This window comes from Dendropsophus ebraccatus, chromosome 15, assembly GCF_027789765.1.
Source record: "Dendropsophus ebraccatus isolate aDenEbr1 chromosome 15, aDenEbr1.pat, whole genome shotgun sequence".
NCBI classification, from domain to species: domain Eukaryota; kingdom Metazoa; phylum Chordata; class Amphibia; order Anura; family Hylidae; genus Dendropsophus; species Dendropsophus ebraccatus.
Window position 1 is genome coordinate 51,236,051 of NC_091468.1, and position 24,871 is coordinate 51,260,921.

A 24,871-nucleotide genomic window follows, 5' to 3' on the forward strand; every position below is an offset into this window, starting at 1 on the left:
GCTGGGTATCCCCGGGTTTGGGCTCTGGCGCTGGAGCCCTGTGCACCTCTGTGAGGAGAATGAGTGGGGTCAGTGGGTGACCTGTAGGCATGACCTCTGACCCCGACCCCCATGTAGCAGTGCGGGCGGCATCATCCCCCTGAGGAGAAGAGAAAGGAGATTGTTTGTAAAGTGTCCGTGACTGATCCGGAGCAACCTCCAGCACAGGGGAGAGAGGAGAGAATGGAGGGAGGGAGGGATGGCAGGGGGAGGGGGAACACACACAACACCCGGGGACCGCACTATAAAGCCCATCTCACACACCGGCCGTCTATGTGCGGAGAGGCTTCTGTCTAGGAGGAGTAAGAGTAGTAGTAGGGGCAGGGACACGCAGACCGGAGGAGGGCGCTGCGCCCTCTATACGTGCGCTAGGTAGGAGATCGCATGGATTCCTGTGGGATGGATCCGCCGCGGAGCCCTGAGATGTGACTGTCGTCTGTCACACGGCATCAGTCCCGCACAGCGACCCCCGCACCGGAGCCGGCGGATTGCGGTACTGCACACCTGTGCACACTTTGGGGATACGGCCCATGTTGACTCTGGATCTCCGCTGGCTCAGACTAGTCCTGCCCGCTGCTGATCCGCCTCCACCCCCGGCTTGGGGAGACCCTGTGCCGCCTCCTCCGCCCTCTCCTGCAGCTTTCCCTGGGGCTTTGTTCCTTCCTGTCCCGCAGTGGCTCCCAAGTGCTGCTGCTGCTGCTGCTGCGGTGGTGGTGGCGGTGCTGGCGGCGGCTCCTCCACCCAGCCCGCCCCCCTGGACCCGGAGAACGGGGGAGCAGCTGGCCCGAGCCGGAGGGCACTGAAAGCTGGACGCATCAAGAGGATGGTGCGGCTGGCGGCGGAGCTGCTGCTACTGCTGGGACTTGTGCTGCTCACACTGCACATCACTGTGCTGAGAGGGAGTCCTGCCAGCCCTGCCAATGTCAGCAGCAGCCAGCACCAGGTGAGAGGGCATGCAGCACAGCTGGGGGGTCTCCTGGCACAGCAGCTCTATGTGCATGCAACTTTATAGGAAACTTATACTATGTTATCTGAAGAGGAAGCAATGTCTGCTCCAGCTCTGCTACATGGGATGGAGAATGTTGTACTACAGAGCAAAAAAAATGTAACTGCTTAGGCTAGGTTCACACTACGCTTTTGCAATCCGTTTTTTTGCAAAAAAACAGATGAAAAACGCATAGCAAAAAACCGATACATGTGTTCGTTTTGATCCGTTTTTCCATTGACTTCCATTATTAAAAAAAAAAAAAAGGATTAGTTTTTTAAAGGGGAAACAAAAATGAGGTTGGCCACGTTTTTGTGTACGCTAAAAAATCGGATCCGTTTGGATCCCTTCATTCTATAATGTAAGTCAATGAAACATGCACACAGTTGCGTCCCTTTTTTTCGTCAGTTTTTCATCCTTTTTTTTACAAGAAAAGGATTGCAAAAACGTAGTGTGAACCCAGCATAAGGCTAGGTTCACACTACATTTTTGCAATCCGTTTTTTTCATCTGTTTTTTTGCAGTTGTGTGCATCCATTCTTCCACTGACTTCCATTAATTAAAAAAAACGGATCCGTTTTTTTTAACCGACACAAAAATGAGGTTGGCCACGTTTTTGTGTACGCTAAAAAATCGGATCCGTTTGGATCCCTTCATTCTATAATGTAAGTCATTGGAACATGCACACAGTTGCGTCCATTTTTTATCTGAAAAGGATTGTTAAAACGTAGTGTGAACCCAGCCTAGGGCTAGGTTTACACTACGTTTTTGCAATCCGTTTTTTTTCACCCGTTTTTTGCATTTGTGTGCATCCGTTTTTGCATTGACTTCCATTGTAAAAAAAATTTGGATCAAAACGGATCCGTTTTTTTTTAAATGGACACAAAAGCTAAGTTTTTTTGTCCGTACAAAAAAAAACGGATCCGTTTTTTTTTTTTTTTTTTACAATGGAAGTCAATGGAAAAACGGATCAAAACAGTGCACACAAATGCATCCGTTTTTTGCAAAAAAATGGATGAAAAAAACGGATTGCAAAAACGTAGTGTGAACCTAGCCTAAGGCTTTATTCACACACCCGTAGTGCAGTCCGCAACCGCGGGACTGTGGCCTGCACTACAAAAGTTCACACTTCATTACCCTAGCGATCCGTGCCGCAAAAAAACGGTCAGAATTACAACATGTCCAGATTTTTGGTGGCACGGATATACATTTACAGACGTGTGAACGGGGCCATTGAATAACATTGGTTTTATGTTCTGTCCGCAATTGCAAACAGAACAACGGACGTGTGAATATAGCCTATAGATTTTAACTAATATTTGGAAATCTACAGTATCCCATCCCATTAACGTACGGTTAGGGAACCTTGACTCTCCAGCTGTGTCAAAACTACAACTCCCATCATGCCTGGACGGCAAAAGCTAAAGCTTTGGCTGTCCAGGCATGATGGGAGTTGTAGTTTTGTAGCAGCCAGAGAGCCAAGGTTCCCTACCCCTACGTTAAGTTAACCCAGACATCTCAAGCCATTACAGATTCCATTCCTTCCTCCCCTGGTAGTGTTGGGATGTCAAGATGGGAGTTGTAGTTTTCCAATGGCTGGAAATCACACACTGCTTTAGAAGAAAAGAAGGGCATTTACTTGGTCTTTTACTTTCTTGCTTTACGTACAGGGCATGATGGGAGTTGTAGTTTTACTGTGAACACTGACTTAGCGGAACAGAAAGGCATTTACTTTTTTCTCTGTGCACAGATCATGATGGGAGTTGTAGTGCTACAACAGTTATAGTCCCAGGTTAGGAAACACACTGGTTTGTGGGTATGTGTGAGATGGTAAGGATCTGCCTTTGTGAGGTTTAGTCGTGTCTGTATACATGTATGTGATTATTATGGTATTAGTATTGGACAGTATTCGGGTGATACTATGGAGCATGTTCCGGTTACTGCGCAGCCGCCACATGCAGCGCAATGTCAGATTATCGGTGACAAGTAGGTGGTGAAAATGGCCGTGTACATATTCCAATATGTGATAAGTGTTAAATAACTTCATCTAAAACAGATGCTATCAATGCCAGAAAGCATAGGAGGATTCCTACTAAAGTGGTGTATCACTGCTGTATACATACAAGATCCATGCTGGATATTCCCTTTTAGTAAGTAAACCCTTCCGAACCCTACCCTTCTTTCCTCTAGATCAAGGGTAGGGAACCTTGACTCTCCAGCGGTTGCAAAACTACAACTCCCATCATGAATGTTAAGCCAAAGCTTTGGCTGTCCAGGCATGATGGGAGTTGTAGTTTTGCAACTGCTGAAGAGCCAAGGTTTCCTGCCTCTGCTATAGTCTGCTCTTTAGTATAACCTATATATTGGCGACCAGCGGCTGTACTATGTGTAGTCTAAATATTACTACCGTAGCACTATACTAGACTTGGCATGAGATTAAGAGAATCCATCGCATGAACCATCAGAACCTATTCCATGGATCTGCTAGATTCTAATTTATAGAGGAAAGAACCAAGGGGGAGATTTATCAAACATGGTGTAACGTGAAACTGGCTCAGTTGCCCCTGGCAACCAATCAGATTCCACCTTTCATTTTCCAAAGAGTCTGTGAGGAATGAAAGGTGGAATCTGCTAGGGGCAACTGAGCCAGTTTCACTTTACACCATGTTTGATAAATCTCCCCCCAAATGTCCAAGGGTAAACTTCAGGATTCATTCCCTGTACCATAGCAAACCTGAACACTTCAAAGTTGGCATCAAACTCATAAGTAGTGATGAGCGAACATGCTGATGTTCGGTTCGGATCTGGAACCGGAAAAAAAATTATCATAATCGGTTCGTGTTCGCCAAACATTCACCAACAAATAACGAACATACAGTAGAATCGTACGTTTCTGTCTACGCACATGCGTACATGATTATCAGGCGCAAAGCTTAAATGACTTAGTTGCGCACGCTTGCAAGTTCGAATATTGTTCAGAAATGATCGTTATAACCATTCCGATCATCAAACAAATTTTTCCGTGATCGACGAACAGTTAGCGTCATGTTCGTGGGAACATACGAACATTTATGAACAGGTTTGCTTATGGCTATGTTCGCACAACGTTTTTTCAGCTCCGTCCGTCATTTTGAGTCTAAAATAACGGACTTTGTTTAGCTGTCTGGCCTCCCCTTAGTTCAATGGCGGCTGTTGGTACATTATTCTAGTTTGGAGTTCCTAATTGTCCTTTGGGTGCGGCTTAAAGGGGTTATCCAGTGCTACAAAAACATGGCCACTTTCCCCCCTACTGTCGTCTCCAGTTCAGGTGTGGTTTGCAATTAAGTTTCAAAACCCCACCCAAGCTGGAGACAAGACGGGGAAAGTGGCCATGTTTCTGGATAACCCCTTTAATTGAGTTTACTAGTAAAAACGGAGAAAGAACGGTAATAAAATAAAAGCTGTGTGAACTAATAAAAGACGTCCGAAAATAATGATCATGTTCATTATTTTGACGTCCGCGGTAATAACGTCCGTTATTCAATACATTGTGTGCATTGGACGTCCGTCTTTCCATTAACTTCAATGCAATGCCATTGCAGTCAGTTAAATCGCTGCAATAACGGACGTTTTAAAAATGTCAAAATCGGCCGCCTTTTCTCTGTTTTTGACGTTGTGTGAACACAGCCTATCACTACTGATAAGGTAGCTGGGATAACAGTCCTGTAGATAGGTAGTAAATTGAGAATTTTAACACCGGGTGCGGGGGACGCATAAAAGATGTTGGTAACACGGAACAAATAAGGCGTCGACAGTGGTTGAAATATTAAAATACTAACCCAATCTGATGAGGATTGGATGAATTTCCACCAATTATTTAGATGTAGTTACGTCCGATGAACATTGGGGTGGTGTCAGTCTCTGCAGGAACAAAAAAAATCTGACTATTTTCACTTTACCAAAAGTAGTTTCTGGCTTTAAAACTAGAGCCGGACTGTAATGCATTGAGTATGTGTATATCCGACCCCCACCTTCCCATTACGGATGAACACATATTGAAGCAATTGTAACGAGGAAGTTGAAAGGCGCACAGCGAGGTGCTGCTACTACTGTGCGCTCATCTCATACATTGTGCAATACTTACATGGGCTTAGAACAGGGATGGGGAACCTTCCGCCCTCCAGCTGTTGCAAAACTACAATTCCCATCAGGCCTGGACAGCCAACGGCTGTCCAGGCATGATGGGAGTTGTAGTTTTGCAACGGCTAGAGGGTCGAAGGTTCCCCATGCCTGGCTTAAAAGGGTTGTCCAGCGAAAATCTTTTTCTTTTTCAAATCAACTGATATCAGAAAGTTATGTAAATTTGTAATTTGCTTCTATTAAAAAATCTCCAGTCTTCCCATACTTATCAGCTGCTGTATGTCCTGCAGGAAATGTTGTTTTATGCTCATTCAGACACAGTGCTCTCTGTTGACATCTCTGGCCGAGACAGGAACTCTGTCTCGGTTTACTATGAATGGGTGCGTTCAGACAACGGAATCCGCGCGGATAAATTCCCCTGGATTCCGTAGCTCGTACCTGCTCACGGCCGCACGCCTCCATAGACACCATTCTATGGGCCGTCCGATTACGTTATCCGACAAAAGAATTGACGTGTCAATTCTTTCGGCAGAATGCGGAATCCGCCCGTGCATAGAATGGTGTCTATGGCACGGGTGGAGAGGCGCGCGGCCATGAGCGCATACAGGCAACGGAATCCGGCGGAATTTATCTGCGCGAATTCCGTAGTCTGAACGCACCCAATCCCCATAGAAAACCTTTCCTACTCTGGACAGTTCCTGTCTCCACCAGAGATGTCAGCAGAGAGCACTGTGTCAGACTGAAAATAAAACATTTCCTGCAGGATATACAGCAGCTGATAAGTATGGGGAGAATTACGCTTTTTTTTTAATAGAAGTAAATTACAAATCTATTTCACCTTCTGACACCAGTTAATTTAAAAGAAAAAGATTTTCACTGGACAATCCCTTTAATGGTGCGTTCACACCTACAGGATCCGCAGCAGATCCGCAGCAGATTTGATGGTGCAGATTTGATGGTGTGTTCAGTTATTTAAATGAAATCTGCTGTGGATCAGTGTGAACGTACCCTAAAAGGTTATATATTCCCTATATCAACTCTATAGTGATGCATTGGCTGAGGGCATGTACCAGCGCTTTTGTGTTTCTGGTCTATGATGTGCAAGAATATTGGGGCTGTGCAAATGTATAATAATCATAACTAAAGTGTATGTGAGTATCCGCTGTGGCCAATGATATATGTGTCGGTTTTTATCAATGGTGGCAGGAGCTGAATCTTCACGGGGAAGTTTTAAGTCAGCTGCGAATGGGAATTACAGTCCTATTGCTTTCATGCCAGCACCATTTATTCGTATGTACAGAAATGTCCTATTAAAGCCAACAGAAGGGACTGAGCGTCTATGTTTATAGAGATTCCTTGGGATTTATGCTTATATGACTCCGTGATAACTTCTTTCAGCATGTCAGAAGATTATAAGGACCCTCTGAGGGGAAAAAGAAACCTCAATGTACTACATATAAGATAAAGATTGTGGCATCAGCTGGTGGCTCTCTAATAATGGGTAGAGCCGCAAGTTGAGGGCTCCTGACCTAAGGGTAAACAACTTAAAGGGGTACTCCGGTGATAATCTTCTTTCAACTGGGTTCAGAAAGTTATATACATTTGTAATTTACTTCTGTTTAAAAATCTCCAGTCTACCATTACTTATCAGCTGCTGTATGCCCTGCAGGGAGCGGTGTTTTCAGTCTGACACAGTGCTCTCTGCTGCCTCCCCCGTCCGAGACAGGAACTGTCCAGAGCAGTAGCAAATCCCCATAGAAAACCTCTCCTGCTCTGGACAGTGGGCAGGTAAGAGTGTGTGTGGCGGGGGCTACATGACATGGGGAGCTGGGAGAGGAGCTCGGAGCCCGCAGGAGATAGCGGCGGCTCCTATTGCTCAGACTGCCGTTATCGTTGAAGTTTTTTTCAACATGTTGAAGGACAAGGATCGGCTGACAACGTGCATGTCGGTGGATTGTTGCTTTTTAACACTAGCTATTACACCAAGAGATTATCGGCTGTAGTGGACGATAATCGGCCAAATATGGCCGTTAATCGCTTGGTGTAATAGGGCTTTAAGCCAGTCTATGTAGCACTGAAAACTAAGAAACTACAAAACTGGTCCTTAAAGGTGTCCATACACATTAGGTAAACGTAGGTTGGTGGTTCAATCAATGATTATCCAAAGAGCTATCATTTTGCAGGCACAGGCATACACATCGCGGGAGATTTATCAAACATGGTGGCTCAGTTGCCCCTAGCAACCAATCAGATTCCACCTTTCATTCCTCACAGACTCTTTGGAAAATGAAAAGTGGAATCTGATTGGTTGCTAGGGGCAACTGAGCCAGTTTCACTTTACACCATGTTTGATAAATCTCCCCCATAGTGTAAAGTAAAACTGTCTCAGTTGTCCCTAGCAACCAGATTCCTCCTTTCATTTTCCAAAGAGTCTGTGAGGAATGAAAGGTGGATTCTGATTGGTTGCTAGGGGCAACTGAGCCAGTTTCACTTTACACCATGTTGGATAAATCTCCCCCTATGTGTACCCTTCAACATCTGTATATAAGTGACACAGTCACCTGCATTACCACGTGAGATGTTATAAAGCATCAGCACATGGTGTGTTGGTTCATAAGTTTAAAATCAGAACTTTATATAGATTTGTAATTTGCCTCTATTTAAAAATCTCCAGTCTCCCAGCACTTATCAGCTGCTATATGTCCTGCAAGAAGTGGTGTTTTCTTTTCAGTCTCTCTGCTGACATCGCTATCCGAGACCGGAGCTGCCCAGAGTAATAGCAAATCACCATAGAAAACTTCTGCTCTGGACAGTTCCTGTCTCAGACAGAGATGTCAGCAGAGACTGAACAGAAAACACCATTTCCTGCAGGACATACAACAGCTGATACGTACTGGAAGACTTAAGATTTTTAAATAGAAGTAAATTACAAATCTATATATTTTTCTGAAACCAGTTGATTTGAAAGAAAAAGATTTTCGCTGGATAACCCCTTTAATTTCCTTTAGAGTCCACAAGATAACCATTAGAAAAGCCAATTGCTCCCCTACCTGAAACTTGAAAGCTAAATATACCCCAATACACCCTAACATTCCTGAAAACATCTACTCCAATATTGAAGGGTTTAAATTATCCTCTTGGATGTAACAGGATTTGAAGCCTCAGTAATGTAATTCTATCTCCTCGGATCCTTTCAAGTAAACTATTCTGGTTTAGGCAGCTGTATAACTATAAATTGTAAGAATAACAAATATTAGCAGGCCCATATTTATCGTGTACACATCAATATAATCTCGTATGGGCTTAAAAGATCTTGTGTATATATATTCGGATGTGGTTAGTGCTCAGAATATACAGAACTATTGTGTCCTTTCAGTTTTTATTGTCTCATTATAAACTATTTCTGCTCTGGTACGATGTCTAGAAAGAGGCCACAGTCTTCGTGACCAGGGTCGGAGTAGAGGTGTCTCTCTTTATCATCTTTAATTTTATGGGTGCTAAAAACATCTTCTGTGGGAGCATGCGGTCGGCCTCCTGCAGGTGACTGGCAACCGGTCCGGCCAGTTGTGGGGATCGCGCCAACTGTGTCCCTGACAACCAGCCAGCGTCGGCGAAGGTGTTCTTTGTTCTTGACGTCCCTTGGCGATCCACACAGGTGTCTTAAATAATGTTATGCTGACTGGCGACCAGCACCACCAGTCAGCTCTGTGTATTGTTGGGGGCGGAAGTCTCTGCTCCAATCACAGCCTCCATAAAACTACTACCACTATCATGTCTCATTGCCTGCGATAGAGCCTATTTTGAGTGTGACTAAGGGTCCCAAGGGCCAATTATCGCTCCCTGGAATAGAGACAATGATCAGCCGATCGTGTCATCGGCTGATCGTTTATTTAGGTTCAAACCTAAAATCATCGAGCACCGACCGCGCATCGCTGCGTGGAATAGCGATGCGCGGCGGGCGACCGTCGATTTCACAAGCACCATGCTTTACCTAAGCATGTTGCAGGTCTTCCCCTGCGCTCCTTTTTCCTCCTGGTTGCGCGCACAGCAGCAGCTTCGGTGAGGCCTGTCTTAGCTGAAAGACCGCTCAGCCAATCACTGGCCAGGACCGCCGCCACCCGTGATTGGCTGAAGGGTCTGTCAGCTCAGACAGGCTGCACTAAAGCTGCTTCTGCGTGCGGCACCAGGAGGCAGAAGGAGCACAGGAGAAGCCCTGCAACATGCTTAGGTAAAGTATGCTGTTTAAACAAGTGCTGCAAGGACATTGGTAACGATGTACCTGCAGCCCTCGCTAAACAATTATCGGGCCGTGTAATAGGCCCAGTAAACGAGTGCCGATCTAGCAGATCGACGCTCGTTTACATTATTGATCGGGCCCCCCTCGGCCCATGGAATAGTACCCTAAGCTAGCGTTTGTATCTTGATCGTGTATTTCCTGGTTTCCTGATTTTGGCTTGACTTTCTGACTATTCCCCCTGACTTCCGATTCTGTGCTGCGGCGACCGATAATTACCAACCCGTCTAGTTGACCTTACGAGTATTGTGTTTTGTCTTGTCTTTATCTTGTGTTCCACTAAACAGCGATCAGTCTTCAGGTTGGGTGTGGCCTGCTAAGGAGCCGATCACTCCAAAAGAAAGAGACATCGGGCAGGTGCCAGCGTTAGGGCTTCACTTTTCCTGTATTCTTGGGTCCCAACCTGACATATAATAGATTTATGTGACATTGAAAGTGTGGGGAAAAAAATCTGGCTATTGGTTCTCTCCGTTCTTTGGAGTTGACTCATTTACCTCATTCCATATGATCTTTATAGGTTGGCAAATGAACTGACCCTGTCGCCTCTCCTCACATGTCTGACCTCATAAATCGCTGTATTCCTCATGAAATTACCATCTTTTCTTAGACCACTATGTTGCGTTGTTCCTCAGTAATATTAATTATTATGTTTATGAATTAATTGACAACTGGGTATTACCAGATGGGGAAGTGGCCAGTTTGACTTAGGAATGGTAACGCCCAGTTGTCATATTACCGTACTCCTAGTTGAATTCTGCACTGGAAGCAGTCCCACAGTATCAGAACGTGCTGCTTTAACTTGGGATTTGTAATGCTATACAGTCCCTTTTGCTGCGTGTTACCGCACTTCTGGGTGGATTCTTCCCACATATTTTTGTGTTTCTTCAGCATTATGTGAACATGGCTTAAGATTTTCCTCCACAATTAATCATTGGCTTTGCCACGTCTCATTGCTCCATGGAAAGTTTAGTGGTGGAGCATAAAGAGAATTTCCCATAAGTAACCATGTCACTCCTTACTGAGATCTGCCGGAGATCATAAACCATTGTCTATTTCTATTCTGTATCTTTATAGACTTCAGCTATGTAGTGACCAAGCATGCACAGCTTGGAATGTGACAGGAATGAAATCCTGCCTCCTCTTTCTTGGAATTGTGTGTCCCTCATAGTCCCAGCCTGGCCTAGAGATCGGTCACATAATCTCTGTAATAAATCCCTCTAAATTGAACAGGCGTTCCCCATGATGATCAACGACATGTAAGTATTGTTGTGCACAGGGTGCTGAGGCTGAAGGTAAGTTACCTTCACCCTCAATGCTGTTTCCGTGCAGTTGGTAGTTAAATCCCTAGGCTAATTGGGTAGTTTGGTGCACTGGGGGCAGGATTACTGACCCCAGTGTATCAATCCAGCCCACTCACTGATAGGGAGGCCGGGGTGGATCTGTACACTGGGGGTGGTAGCCTTGACCCCCAGTGCACTACACCACCTTATTAGCCTAGGGATATAACCACAAAATGCACGGAAACGGCGCCAAGGATGAAGTAAGAAACTTTCCTTCATCCTGTGCACTATATGGACATATCAACAGGTTGCCTTAATCTTTAACTTCCCTTTAATTATTACCAATAATAGCAATTTGATTCATTTGGGTTATAGCTTCCTTCTGGAAGAGCATGCACCTGTAAAATATACATAGAGAACACAGGACTATTATATGGCTCTTTGTTTAGTAGTCCCTTTTTATAAGATAAAGAGTGGTGGGGTGTCAAGTTCCCACAGTTGGCAGCGGTGGATGTTGATGAAACCTTGACAGGCGCTGGCCGACAGTAGATATGGGACAAAGTCCAAAGCAGGTACTACTAAAAACACATTTTTATAAGATAAATTATAGTCCCAATGATCTTAAGGTCCCCATACACCTTAAATAACTGACAGCAGAACAGTCCAGCTGTCAGTTTTTTCCTGCCCGGCCCCTGTCCTCCTTATACAAAGTAGTTCAGCACAGCTGATCCTGTGTTTTCATTGAGGAGGGCAAGATTTAAAGGGGTTATCCAGCGCTACAAAAACATGGCCACTTTCCCCCTACTGTTGTCTCCAGTTTGGGTGGGGTTTTGAAACTCAAACTGCACCTGAACTGGAGACAACAGTAGGGGGAAAAGTGGCCATGTTTTTCTTGCGCTGGATAACCCCTTTAAGCCACAGAGCTCTGGCTGCAGCTTATCTCTTCCAGAACAAAGGGCTTGGGCGGTTACTTTCCATCATGCCCGAATCTTATCTCAACTGTCATCTGTTGGTGGATGGTCGGGGGGGGGGGGGCAGCAGAGACTTCATACCAAAGGCCAATCCCACCACGAGCAGGCAACAAAATGTAAGGTATATGGGGGCCATTATCACCCTCTGTATTTGGGCTGGCTATTAGATGACTAGCAATCCAATCCTTGTCAAAAAATTCTCTGTCATCACATCTCCCCATAAAATAGGGAATGTATTGCCAAAGACTGATGGCAGAAAAGGGCCACACAAGTGATCCATCAACCCATGCAATAGGCTCTGTAAATAAGCGCTTGTTTACAGCACGTCTCAGGCTTTATAACATATGCAGTCGAAACCATACCCCTATTTCTTTGCTAATAACCACTCTAAGTTGCCATTTTTGGCAACATCTCGTAGTTATGGGTGACAGCATGGGACATGGTTTCGGAAACCGAGAATTAGAAAACACGGCCTTAGAGTATGCTCTAATGTTGCAGCTGCTGCGTATAGATAAAACCATACCTGCATGCAATAGCCAATGGCTGCACAATGTTGCCAGTATTACCAGAACGTTTGGCAATTGACCGCCACATCCTATATAAGTCTTTTGCTCACTACGTTTCTGCAATGTTCTTTTCATCTGAAGGGGCTTGATGCCATGGAGGTTCCTAGGACTTCTTCTATAAGACTCCTATCAGAGTCCATATGACTCCAGCGAAAAATAATGCCGTGTTCCATCAAATTCCTCTATGTACAGAGGTATTCTTTCCCAGTGTAACACTCCCTAATGGAGCTTCCAGTGTAAGGAGAGGGTTTTGGTTTGTTTCACCTTCTCACTCCTGAATCTTAACAAGAGCTTGTGTGGTATGCAGGAGGTCGTCACTCTTCTGCCAGGGGCTGACTTAGGAAATCCCCACCTAGCTTGGTACACACTCAATACACTATAAGTGATATACTCACAGAGAGTATGGAAGTAACATAGAACCAGGAACCAATGTAATGCTTAGTAAAAATCAATACTGGGCTTGACAATGGGGTAAGAAGAAACAGGCAATGGGTATGGCATAAACATAAATGGGGCAACACAGAACTCTTCCCCTGAAAGTGGAACACTTCAGCAGCAGGTAGGGGGGTTGTTTGGTAAAAAGGGTGACTAGTGTGAGCACTCTAACGATTTAGACTGTAGGAGGTGACTCTCATCACACACAGTCACTGCACACCAGATTCATTGGAAAATGAAAGGTGGAATCTGATTGGTCGCTAGGGACAACTGGACTGGTTCTACTTTACACCAGTTTGATAAATCTCCACCATGGTGTTTGTAAAAAATAAATAAATTCCAAAACAAAAATATTATTCCGTCATTTTTAACAAAAAAAAAAAGTGCCTAAAAAATGACGTATTAACATGTAAAACCACCGCTGTTCTAAAAACGTGATCAGAACGTTGAACAAGTAGCCGCTAACATTGAGTTTCATGTAGCTTTGGTAATGTGTTGGACGTTATTTAAGAGCAGACATTGTCTGGGGGATATACATGAGGATTTTCCTTAAGCGATTTTGCCAGTAGCTTTGAACTTGACTTTGCTTCTGATAAATTGGAGAAGAGCAGTCACAGCTGGAGAAGTGATAAAGAAATGATGGCACTTCTAAAAAGAAAACCACTGACCATCCCCGAACAAAATCCTTCTGTTGAAAAGATCATTGATTTCCCCCCTGACAATTTAAGTGAACATCTGTGCGGTATTGAAGTGGATTTCTTCTGAGGTAGCATGTGCCGTGGTGTGTGATATTTGAGATCACAATGCCAGGCCTTCTTTCCGCACCCTATAATGAATATAGCAGGTCTGTTGATATTTCATTATGCCGCGCTGTTGTGTTTCATCACTATTTAACGTGCATGTTCCAGGAATGATTGCTATGTCTCGTCTCTCATGAATTTTATTTATGCGCAAAAAATATTTAAAGGGTTTCGTCAACAGCCTCCATTCTTTTCTTCCCTCTTATGTCATAACAAGCTGGAATGGCAGTGATAAGGCGCTCGGCAAGTCTTTACAAGATAAAAATATTGTTGGGGGGGGGGGAGAGAGTAATAATTGTCTTCTTTTACAAGCAGTAAACTAAATTTATATTTTAAAAAACTAATTTATAATGCTAATGTTTTATTAAAATTCATTCTAGAAATTTTTGCATTTTTTTTTTCTTTTTCTGTTACGTCAGCAATCACTGATTGGTAGTGGTGCAAATATTTTTTTGCAAAAAAAAAAAAAAAGTGCTAGGACCTGTGCTAGCCAATACTAGACAGGTTGGAAGATGACCATAGAGCTGGGTTCACAAACATTGTTTTGAAGGGCTTTAGGGTATATTCACACGGGCGGGCTCGCAGCGAGATTCTCGCTGCGAGCCCGGCAGGTCCTGTCAGTTCCCATAAACTACATACTTGCTGCGGACCGCAGCGAGTATGTAATTGTACCGCGCTTAACCCCTTCTACTCCCGCCGGCTCCCCCGCTGTAAGCAGCATACATTACCTGTCCTTGCTGCACGGGTCCGGCGTCCTGCTCTCCCGTCCGGCCAATTAGTGTGTTGCCCAGCCGCAGCCACTGATTGGCCGGGCGGGAGAGCAGGACGCCGGACCCGTGCAGCAAGGACAGGTAATGTATGCTGCTTACAGCGGGGGAGCCGGCGGGAGTAGAAGGGGTTAAGCGCGGTACAATTACATACTCGCTGCGGTCTGCAGCAAGTATGTAGTTTATGGGAACTGACAGGACCTGCCGGGCTCGCAGCGAGAATCTCGCTGCGAGCCCGCCCGTGTGAATATACCCTTAGAGAGGTTGAGGAGGCAAAATGAACTTGAGATTGTGGGGGTATGACCTCCAGACCCCCACCGTTCTACGTATCGCCCCGTCGGCTTCTTTGTTATAACTACAGCCGCGTGACCAGCATGTGACCCACCAATCGATGATCGGTCGTATTTGGCTGATTATCTCCTGTTAAAAGGCAACGATCAACATGATGTCGGCTGATCCTTGTCTTTTCGATAACTATGGTCTGCTCTGGCTGTCGCTCCGTATAATAGGAGTGGTGGCAGCAGACCACCGCTATCTTCTATGGCCTCTCCTATGAGCACCTCATGCAGCTCCCCTTTAGGGTTTTTTTTTTTTTATTTTCCCTCACTTTTTTCAATAGCACAAGGAGGTGTGTTCACACAGGTTGTGCCATTTGTAAAAATTCCAGAAAAAAAGTGCCTGAAACACATTAACATACCGTAAAGATCTGAAACCACTGCTCCTCTAGGAAAAAATTATCAGAATGTTGAACGATTCACTAACATCGAGTTTCATGTAGATTTGGAAATGTTTTTGGAATTATTTTAGAGCAAGCGTTGTCTGAAGGACTTGAATAAAGTCTTAAAGAGGTATTCCACTATCTTAAAGTTTTTCATATGTTGCTGGGGAAGCAGTAAAAAAGAAAACGGAAAAAAAAAAAAAACTCCCCTACCCAGGTCCCCTGCAGCTCTTGTTTAATTGACCTCTTTTCCTCATTAGTTGCTTCTTCTGAGTCTAGTCTATGGATGATCTGCTCACTCAGCCAATCACTGACTGGGGGTGGGACCCTGCTGCAGCCAGTGATTGGCTGTGTGGGCAGGTCCTGCTGAGAAGACTTGTTTTGGTAGTAACGGGTTGCGAGTAGGAAGTGGTAATGAATGGGCACTTGGAGTTGCCGGAACAGGACCAGAGAAAGTTAGTATAAATTTTTATTTTTGCCCACTAACATAGAAAAATGTAAAAATCACAATTTAATAAACCAGCCCCAATGTATCTACATGTAGAAACTCTTAAATTGCATACTGGTATCCACTATTGAAGTAAATGTCAAAATACGTGCCCACTTGTGTATTTTCTGTTTATTACCCCTATAATCTAACTTCTGTGACCTATAAATAATAGAAGAAACTCTTGGGGCTTAATATATGGTCATATCCCAGTACTTTTTTTTTTAACAGAGCCATAGTATAATTACTATAGAGGTGCATGAGGCCTCCACTTTCTTTTCTTTTGGATTCTATACCACTTGTGTATGTATGGAGATAGTCTCCCATAGAGGCATTGGGCCTCATTTACTAACAATGCGTTAATTTTAAGCCATTTTGCTGTTTGTGTTTGGGGGGTTTTTTGCGCCAAATTCATTATTGTGGCCAATACCCTATGTAAATCCGGCAAGTTTTTCACAGGACAAAACTAAAACCCAACCATCCCGCCACACTATAAGAGTAGAGAACTGCAGTACCAGACGGATGTACTTCATTTATGTTGATTTGGGATGCGGGCGCATCCGTGTGTGCCTGCATCCCAATTCACCATAGCACACAATGGAAAGTGCGGCCGGAGCCATTGTGTGAACTGACAGTTTTGTGCGGCTGCTATTCAAAATATGGTGGCCGCACAAAACTGACATGTCAGTTTTCCATGCGCCCGCTTGCAAACCTGTCCGGAGCATTTTCAATGCAAAGTATCTTTTGAATTAAAGGGATAGTGCGGCGTTTCAAAATTATTCACTAAATAACACACATTGCAAAGTTATATAACTTTGTAATGTATGTTATGTTAGTGAATGGCCCCCTTCCCCGCGGCAGAAGGGGGGCGGCATGAGGGATGGATGGAACGGTTCGGCCGGCCTCCTGAAGACGACGTCATTGTCCCAAGATGGCGGACGGTGGTCGACACGAATTAGGTGAGTATAGTGCATCACACTTCCTGGTCTAGCGTGGTTGGGGGGGAACACGGGGAAGGGAGCCATTCACTAACATAACATACATTAAAAAGTTGTATATCTTTGTAATGTGTGTTATTTAGTGAATAATTTTGAAACACCGCACTGCCCCTTTAATCACAGCAATTTGCAACAATGGCCGTAATTAATTAAAAAAATACGTTGTGTGAACTTAGCCTAAATCTGTCGGTTGTGGTCGGTTTTAAAGGACACATCCACGACATGTCCACTTGGCGGGTTTTAAGACAAAAATGTCGGGTTTTTGGAAAAATTTGTCACAAGCCTTTAGTAAATGTGTCGGCCCACAAAAATTGGACAATAAAATGGACAAAAACCTGACCGTTTGCTGCCGGGCACACCTTAGTAAATCAGGCCCATTGTCTCCACGCATCAGAGGTTTTGTCAAGTCCTCCTTTTGGAGTTTCTCTACAAAATAAGGTAAGGCATAGTCTGATGTGTCTAAGAGGAAAAACTAGAAACGTTGAGCAAATAGCTGGAAATACATTAAGCTTTTCCTCTATACACCTTCAAAATTGGTTTGTAGCTGCAAAGTGTTTCTGCTCTATTCGGTGTAAGACTCTTTTCGACCACAGGTATTTTAAACTACAGTTTTTCCGGTGCAATCAATTTAACAAGTGTCAGGTGGCGTTACTGGTACTGTAAATGCTTTGTGTCTATAAATATGGCTTTTCCAGACTTCCTGGTGCTAATTATAAAAGCGAGCCCAGCGAGCTCTCCATTATCACAGGGTGTGCAGCAGAACTAGATCACTGACTTATGGAACTATTCTATGTACCTACATGGTTCTTCAGCCTCAGTGCTAGCTGGATATTGACAAAAGGGAAAATCCTTAGGCTGTGTTTACACGGAACGATTATCGTTCGAATTTGCACGATAACGATCGAATTCGAACGATAATCGTACATGTAAACGCAGCGAACGATCAAGCGACGAGCGAGAAATCGTTCATTTTGATCTTACATCATGTTCTTAAATTGTCGTTCGTAAAAAATTCGCAGATCGTTCCGTGTAAACAGTCGTTCACCAATTTAACCTATGTGCGAGATAGGCTTAAGCTATCGCAAAACGATTTTTCCGTACCATATATCGTTCCGTCTAAACGCTGATCGTTATAAAAAAAAAACATTACTTCGAAATTGTTAATTGTACGTTCGGACGATTTATGGCTACGTGTAAACCCAGCATTAGTCATAGCAATCACTTAGGGTTATTGGCTGCTTTATGGTCTCCCGGGAATGCCCTGCCTTATGTTGCACCAAAACCTTCTTGGAACAATTTGGTTTTCACTCAAGTAGTCACCACTTGTTATATCCTGCTTAGACGTGTCCTTAGCTTGTACCTCACCTCTCTAACACTTTTGTGTTGCATAGGCGCTGCAGTTTTAAGCAAGAAATATGAAGAAGACTCCTAAGGGTATGTTCACACTACAAAATCAGCGAAGAATATCAAGTGGAGTTTGTGCCACGGACTCTGCTTGAAATTCTACCTGTTCCGTTGATTCAATGGGATTTCTCATGCGCGATCTGCAGATTGCATCGAAAAAGCGTAAACTCCACTTGAAATTCCTCACCAATTCCGTAGTGGGAACATATTCTAAGGATGCCAATATAACGGCCAATAAGTTTGCCATTAGTACATCAGTTTTACAAGGTAAATTGTGTGGCCATTTGTTACCATGATTTCATCTGCATGCGCTGTCCACATTGTCAGAATGTATCCTAAAAAGCAATGAGATTAATCATTATGTCTTACTTTATAAAATGTATTGGGGAGATATTGTCGGCACACGATGATCGGGATATATAAGCCCGCTCCCTTCACGTCTCACAAGGCTTAGTTCCGAGATTGGTAAGTTCAGGGGAACAGAGGATTTCAGCCATCTTCTGCTCCCTTGCCAAAGCCCTTGAAAGGGAAACTGTCATCAGGTTTGAAAAATCTAACCTGCTGATAGCTCTGCATGGGGCATACCTCCATCCTGAACTCATGTCACCATCTCTGATCAGCCCCTCCAGATTATATCATCTTCATATATATCTTCATTGGGAAATTTAGGGAAGAAAGGTGTGTTTACAGCATGCTGCCTTGTGATGAATGAGGCTGCCAGGGAATGCATGCAGCAGGTGCTGCTGATGTACTGACTGCGGGGGAACAGCCAGCTGTGTACTGAAATGTTGTGCACCAGCTCTTTGTATTGAACTGACAGCTGTGCTATGGGAGTGGAGTAGGCAGGATGGGGTGGGCTGTAGTAGAGGGATTAGGGAGGAAACAATGCATTCTGGGTTCTAGTACTGAGCAACTGCTCAACCAGGAAGTAAGGGTGGTATTACACGGAACGATTATCGTTCGAAAAAACGTTTAATAGTTCGGATTTGAACGATAATCGTTTACTGTAAAAGCAGACAACAATTAAACGAGCAACAAAAAATCGTCGCATTAGCGGCGAACACAGTGGCGACGACAGGATGAACGCAATAACTATCATAAGTAACTATCATCGTTCCGTGTAATTGGGTCAACGACTTCAGGTCGTTCGCCATAGTGGTCGTTTGAGTTCGTTTATCATTAATCGTTGATTGTCAAAAAATCGCTTCGTGAGAGATTACAAACAAATTAAATTTGGTGATTTTAGAACAGGGACAGGCAGGTAAGCAATGCTGAATGCTTCTTACCTCTTTAGCAACATATACCCTTTTAGGTGTTATGTACTTTAATATACACTTCTTTTTTTTTTAGTTTTTCTATTACCTTTGGCCTTCACTGTCATGTCCCCCATAAAAAGTCAACTTTTTGTTGTGGTGTCAGTTGTTTCCCCACTATTCACAAATTTGGGATAGTGATAAATCTATTATGGCCGACAAAAGTAGGACTATCATCATGAATGAGCTAGGTTATCAATAGACTATGGGGGAGATTTATCAAACTGGTGTAAAGTAGAACTGGCTTAGTTGCCCCTAGCAACCAATCAGATTCCACTTTACTTTCCTCACAGACTCTTTGCAAAATGAAAGGTGGAATCTGATTGGTTGCTAGGAGCCAATTCTACTTTACACCAGTTTGATAAATCTTTCTCTATGTGTTTAACCACTGTAGTTCTTAAAAACTAAAGAAAAATCTCAGGTGGTTAGTGGTCGTTTTTATATAAACTAATCTGTGGGGCATGTAATTGATTGAAACGTCTTAAACGCCGACATTATAGGTGTTAGAAGTTCTCATGTTGATGTTTAGGATTGTAAAATTTTTTCCACTTACCCCATGTAAAAAAAACTCCCAGTGCACCGTCCTCCAGAATCGGCTTTTGGGGTTTCTTGGCTTATCCAGGTGGTTTAAATTATTGCAATTAACATATTTTCTAGCTCCATGCCAATGCATCCTAAAGCAGGTGCTGGCACACCATAAAAAATATGGAAGATTATAAAATGCTCAAATGAGTTTTATTTAAGCTTGATTAATTTTTATTTGTGGTAAAACTGGGCTTTCCAGCAAGTATAACAAATACTAACTTTTTTTTTCTTCTAAACTGCAGATTTTAAACGTTTGCACATTTAATGTTTGCCATATTCCGTTCTCCAGCGGCCCCACCTTCATCTGTAGGAGTGTTTCTTATAGCAGGGCCTGGTACAAATTTAAAACTAGATAGTATATGCAGCAATGTAAAAGGGGTGGGGGTGGGGGGTGCCTTTTTGATTATTTGTTTTATACATCTTGAGTCTTTTATGCAACACATTAGGGTGTTAAAGCGACTCTGTACCCACAATCTGTCTCCCCCAAGCCACTTGTACCTTCTTATAGCTGCTTTAAATCCAAGATCTGTCCTGGGGTCCGTTTGGCAGGTGATGCAGTTATTGTCCTAAAAAACAACTTTTAAACTTGCAGCCCTGTGCCAAATGGCAGTGGCCTAGAGTGTCTGTGCATTAGGCTGGCACACCCTCTCTGTCCACCCTCCCCAACCTTTTTCATCATTAGGAATGTCCCCGGCAGATTGTCTCCTATTTATCAGCTGTGTGAGCATTGCACATGGGCTGGATCGTTAAAGGGGTTGTCCGGCGATAAAAAATTATTCACAGAATAACACACATTACAAAGTTATACAACTTTGTAATGTATGTTATGTCTGTGAATGGCCCCCTTCCCCGTGTCCCACCACCCCCACCCGTGTACCCGGAAGTGTGGTGCGCTATACATTACCTGTCACGTGCCGACCACGGTCTCCGATCCTCAGCAGTGACGTCTTCTTCGGGAGGCCGGCCGATCTTCCCAAGTGCCGGCCGCCCTCTGCAGCGTCATCCGAAGCTCAGCCGCGATTGGCTGAGCATAACTGTGCACGAGATGCGGTGAGTATAATGCACCACACTTCCGGGTCTAGCGTGGGTGGGGGGAAACACGGGGAAGGGGGCCATTCACAGACATAACATACATTACAAAGTTGTATAACTTTGTAATGTGTGTTATTCTGTGAATATTTTTTTATCGCCGGACAACCCCTTTAAGGCACCTCTGCAGTGTTCACTGCAGAGGAATAGGAAAAATCCTGCCAGTGGCATTTCTAATAATGAGGAGGGTGGGGAGGAGGGACAGAGGGGTGGTGCAAAGTTAGGGTACAGATACTCTAGGCCATGCCAGTTTGGCACAGGGCTGAAAGTTGTTTTTTAGGACAATAACTGCATCACCTGCCGAACGGACCCCAGGACAGATCTTGGATTAAAAGCAGCTATCTAAAGGTACAAGCGGTTTGGGGTGGGCAAATTGTGGTTACAGAGTCACTTTAAAGGCGCTTTTACATGGGCCGATTATTGGCCAGGAGCATTGTTAGAAATGCTCATTCAGCAGATAATTGCCCCATGTAAAAGTGACAGCAATGGGCCGAGGACTGGGGAAATGCCCGATTCTCCATTGATTGTATCTTTTGTAGTGCTGCAAAATATATCTCTAGCTGGGAGATGTGAGGCTGATAGCAATACATTAAAATGGCCACATGAACAATCCTCCATCTGTAGGATAAGCTTCTACCACTGGGATCCCCTGCAATCTCAGCCACTGCTTTATTTATCATCTATATAAGTAGGTGCCAAAGCTAGCTCTTTGGCAGTCCCATAGGCAGTGGATGGAGCATATGTTGAGTCTTGTGCTGCCCCTCCATTCAGGATTCTGTTTTGGAGTTCTGTTCTATAGATTGAGGTGGTCCCAGCAGTCAGACTCCATATGATCACATATCTCCAATCCTGTGTCTATGGTGGCAAAACTTTGCTAAACATCTTTAAAGATCCCTTCAGCAATTCGATTTTCTTTTATCCACATAAATATGTTGAAAATGGGGTCATACCTTGAAAAGTAAGTAGTCTTCTTATAGCATCATGACAGGATGTTTTAGACCATGTTTATATGGCGTAAGACATCGGCCGCTCCATGACCTGGCCAGTCGGTGTCTGAGAAGATCATCCCGGCCAGTACTGAAGTACCGGCCAGATAATCTTCACTTCTGATGAATTGGGATGCGGGCACATCCATGCACGCCTGCATCCCAATTCGGCGCTGCACACAATGGAGCGTTCGGCCAGAGCCACACGCTCCATTGTGTGCACTGACAGGTATTCACTAAATAGCGGCTGCAGACAACTGACGTGTCAGTTTTTTGGTAGCGCCACTAGGGATCCCGGGCGGAGTGTATACTATGTGTATACACTCCGGCCGGGATTCCATAGACGGCAGCACTACGTAAGGTCCGTAGTAATCACAGCCGTTGTTGCCAATTTGCTGTCGTTATTATTACGAAACTTACGTAGTGTGAACATAGCCTCAGAGAGAGAGAGCGTCTGAAACCCTTGCTGAAAATGTAGTAGTTATTATTTATTTATATATTTTAGATTATTTATGTTTAATATAATAACATCTAATAAAATATTTTTTTATTTATAGCAGCAAAAAGTGTCAAGGACCAAAGTCGCCTTAAAAAAAAAAAAAAAAATGTACCAGACCATAAACCTAAAGACTAGCACAGTTGTTTCTGAAATTAAACCACTTAAATGAAATCTTAAATAAATCTGCTGTACTACACTCAAAAAGTGGAACACGGCTAAAACAACACTGGTAAATGCCTTATTGTTGGCTGGGATATATATATATATATATATATATATATATATATATATATATATATATATATATATGGAATAGACAGCGTTACCTGGGTGTATATCTGCATCCATCATGTAAGGCTGTATTGCTCGGCCCGAGCCAGTCCTGTTATTCAGCGCTCATTCACTGACCCTATTACATGGCTCGGTAATCGTGCAGTCAGGGCTGCAGAATGATCAGTGGATTATTTGTGTGGGCCTCGGCTTTATTCTGCTGCCGGCTACACATCCTCTGTTACACGAGGAGATGCGCAGCCGACTGCTCATGATGTTTTAGCTTGTCAACGTTTCCTCATTTGTCAGCTAATCGCTGGCCCTATTAGACAGGGCGATATCAGCCTGTGTTATAGGGCCTTTATGTTGTATACCTTTTGCATGAAAATTTTCTTTGTCTTTACCTAAAAAGTAATCCTTGCACTGTCTTATTTCACATATGGCATTTTTTGGCGTCCCAAGACATCGAGACAATCGTAGTGAGAACAAAGGTGATCCACCTTTAGTAATGGCTGAACAACTAGCAGTAAAACGTGAGAAGTTTTACCTCATGGCACGCTAACTACATGTGAATGGCAGCTTTGTGAGCTTCTTACGGTCACTCACCAACCCAGGGGTCTTGCGGTAATCTGTAATTACGTAAAGCGTAGAATAGGCGAAGGATCATCGGTGCCAGAGATGCTGGAATAAACGTGTAAAATATGGCAAAGCTCCTGGGTTGTTGGCATGGAAACATAAGGCCTAGATGGCAAAGACCTTAGTGTTCAGAATCTAGCCAGAAAGTCAATTTAGAAACTATGGGGAAAAAAACTGATGGGATTATGGGAAGTATAAAAATATCCATTTTATGTTGCCAAGTAAAGACCATGTTCATCCATTAGTGAAATCTGCTTGTAAAATTTACACCCCGCTTCAGCAGATTGTGGCCATTATACTGACACTTAAAGGGCTGGCAAAATGTTTTCAAGAAATCAACTGGTGTCAAAAGTTATACAGGTATGTTACTTCTATTAAAAAAAAACTAAAATTCAAGTGTTCCAGTACTTATCAGCTGCTGGATGTTCTGCAGGAAGTGGTGTATTCTTTAAAGGTGCTGTCTGCGGCCACCTCTGTTCATGACAGGAACTGTCCAGAGCAGTAGCAAATTCCCACACAAAACCTCTCCTGCTCTGGACAGTTCCTGTCACGGCAAGCAGAGAGTACCATATCTGACTGTAATAAAAACTCCCCTTCCTGCAGGACATACAGCAGCTGATAAGTACTAAAAGACTTGAGATTTTTTAATAGAAGTAATTTACAAATCTGTATAACTTTCCAACACCAGTTGATTTGAAGAAGAAAAAAAATCACTAAAGTACCCCCTTAAACTAAGCCGTTTTAACAATGTATGAAACTGGCATTAATGGAGAGGGAGAACAAGGTTGTCTCATGAAGACAGTACATATCCATCCACACTATAGTGAGGGCCCCTGTTAATAATACCGCTATAATGGAGAGCTACACTGGCCATTTGACTGTCTTTTTGGATGTCCGTCATTTTGCGGCCAAATAACGTCCATTATTTTGCAGTGGTGTCCGTGTTTTCAAAATAACAAATGTTATTCGGCCTAAAAATTACAGACATCCAAAAAAAAAGGATGTCAAATGGTCAAAAAGATGGTGGGTGAACCTAGACTGTAGAAGCAATTCCTGTTCTAGCAGACGTTGTTCAAACAATGCATATTTTCGTAAAAGTACGGCCGTTGTACGAAAATATACGTTACCTTGCCTTCTATGGAATCCCGGCCGATGCATATACACATATAGTTAATAGCGGGCGCAGAAAACCCTGTCAGTGCACACTATGTAGCGAGTGGCTCCGGCAGTGTGCAGTGGGGAGTTCTGATGTGGGCGTGCACGGGACGGACGGTCTCTTAAGGCCCTATTCCACAGGAACGATAATCGGCCCCATTCAGCCCGATTTGGAGGATTATCGCTCGGTGGAATAGAGTGAACGATCAGCCGATGATCGTGTCATCGGCTGATCGTTCATTTAGGGCCAGACCTAAAATCATCGGTAGCCACCTGCACATCGCTACGGTGGAATAGCGGTGCGCAGCAGGCGACCGACTATTTAAGAAGCAGCACCATACATTACCTGCAGGGCTTCTCCTCCGCTCTGTCTTCCTCCCCGGGTCCCACGCGCTCTAGCTTCAGAATGGCCGGTCAGCTGACGGAGCACTCAGTAAATCACAGGCCAGGACCACTGCGGCCTGTAATTGGCTGAG

The 24,871-nt window shown here is 43.9% G+C and overlaps 1 protein-coding gene across 1 annotated transcript in view; it reads left to right on the forward strand.

Moving 5' to 3' along the window:
• The first annotated feature begins 316 nt into the window (after positions 1 to 316).
• The window catches only part of ISM1 (isthmin 1), a 52,188-nt gene continuing 27,633 nt past the window's right edge, over positions 317 to 24,871 (forward strand). Inside the window, exon 1 of the mRNA XM_069954367.1 lies at positions 317 to 982. Coding sequence (XP_069810468.1) covers positions 863 to 982 — 120 coding nt within the window. The 5' untranslated portion in view covers positions 317 to 862. The remainder of the gene's footprint in view (positions 983 to 24,871) is intronic.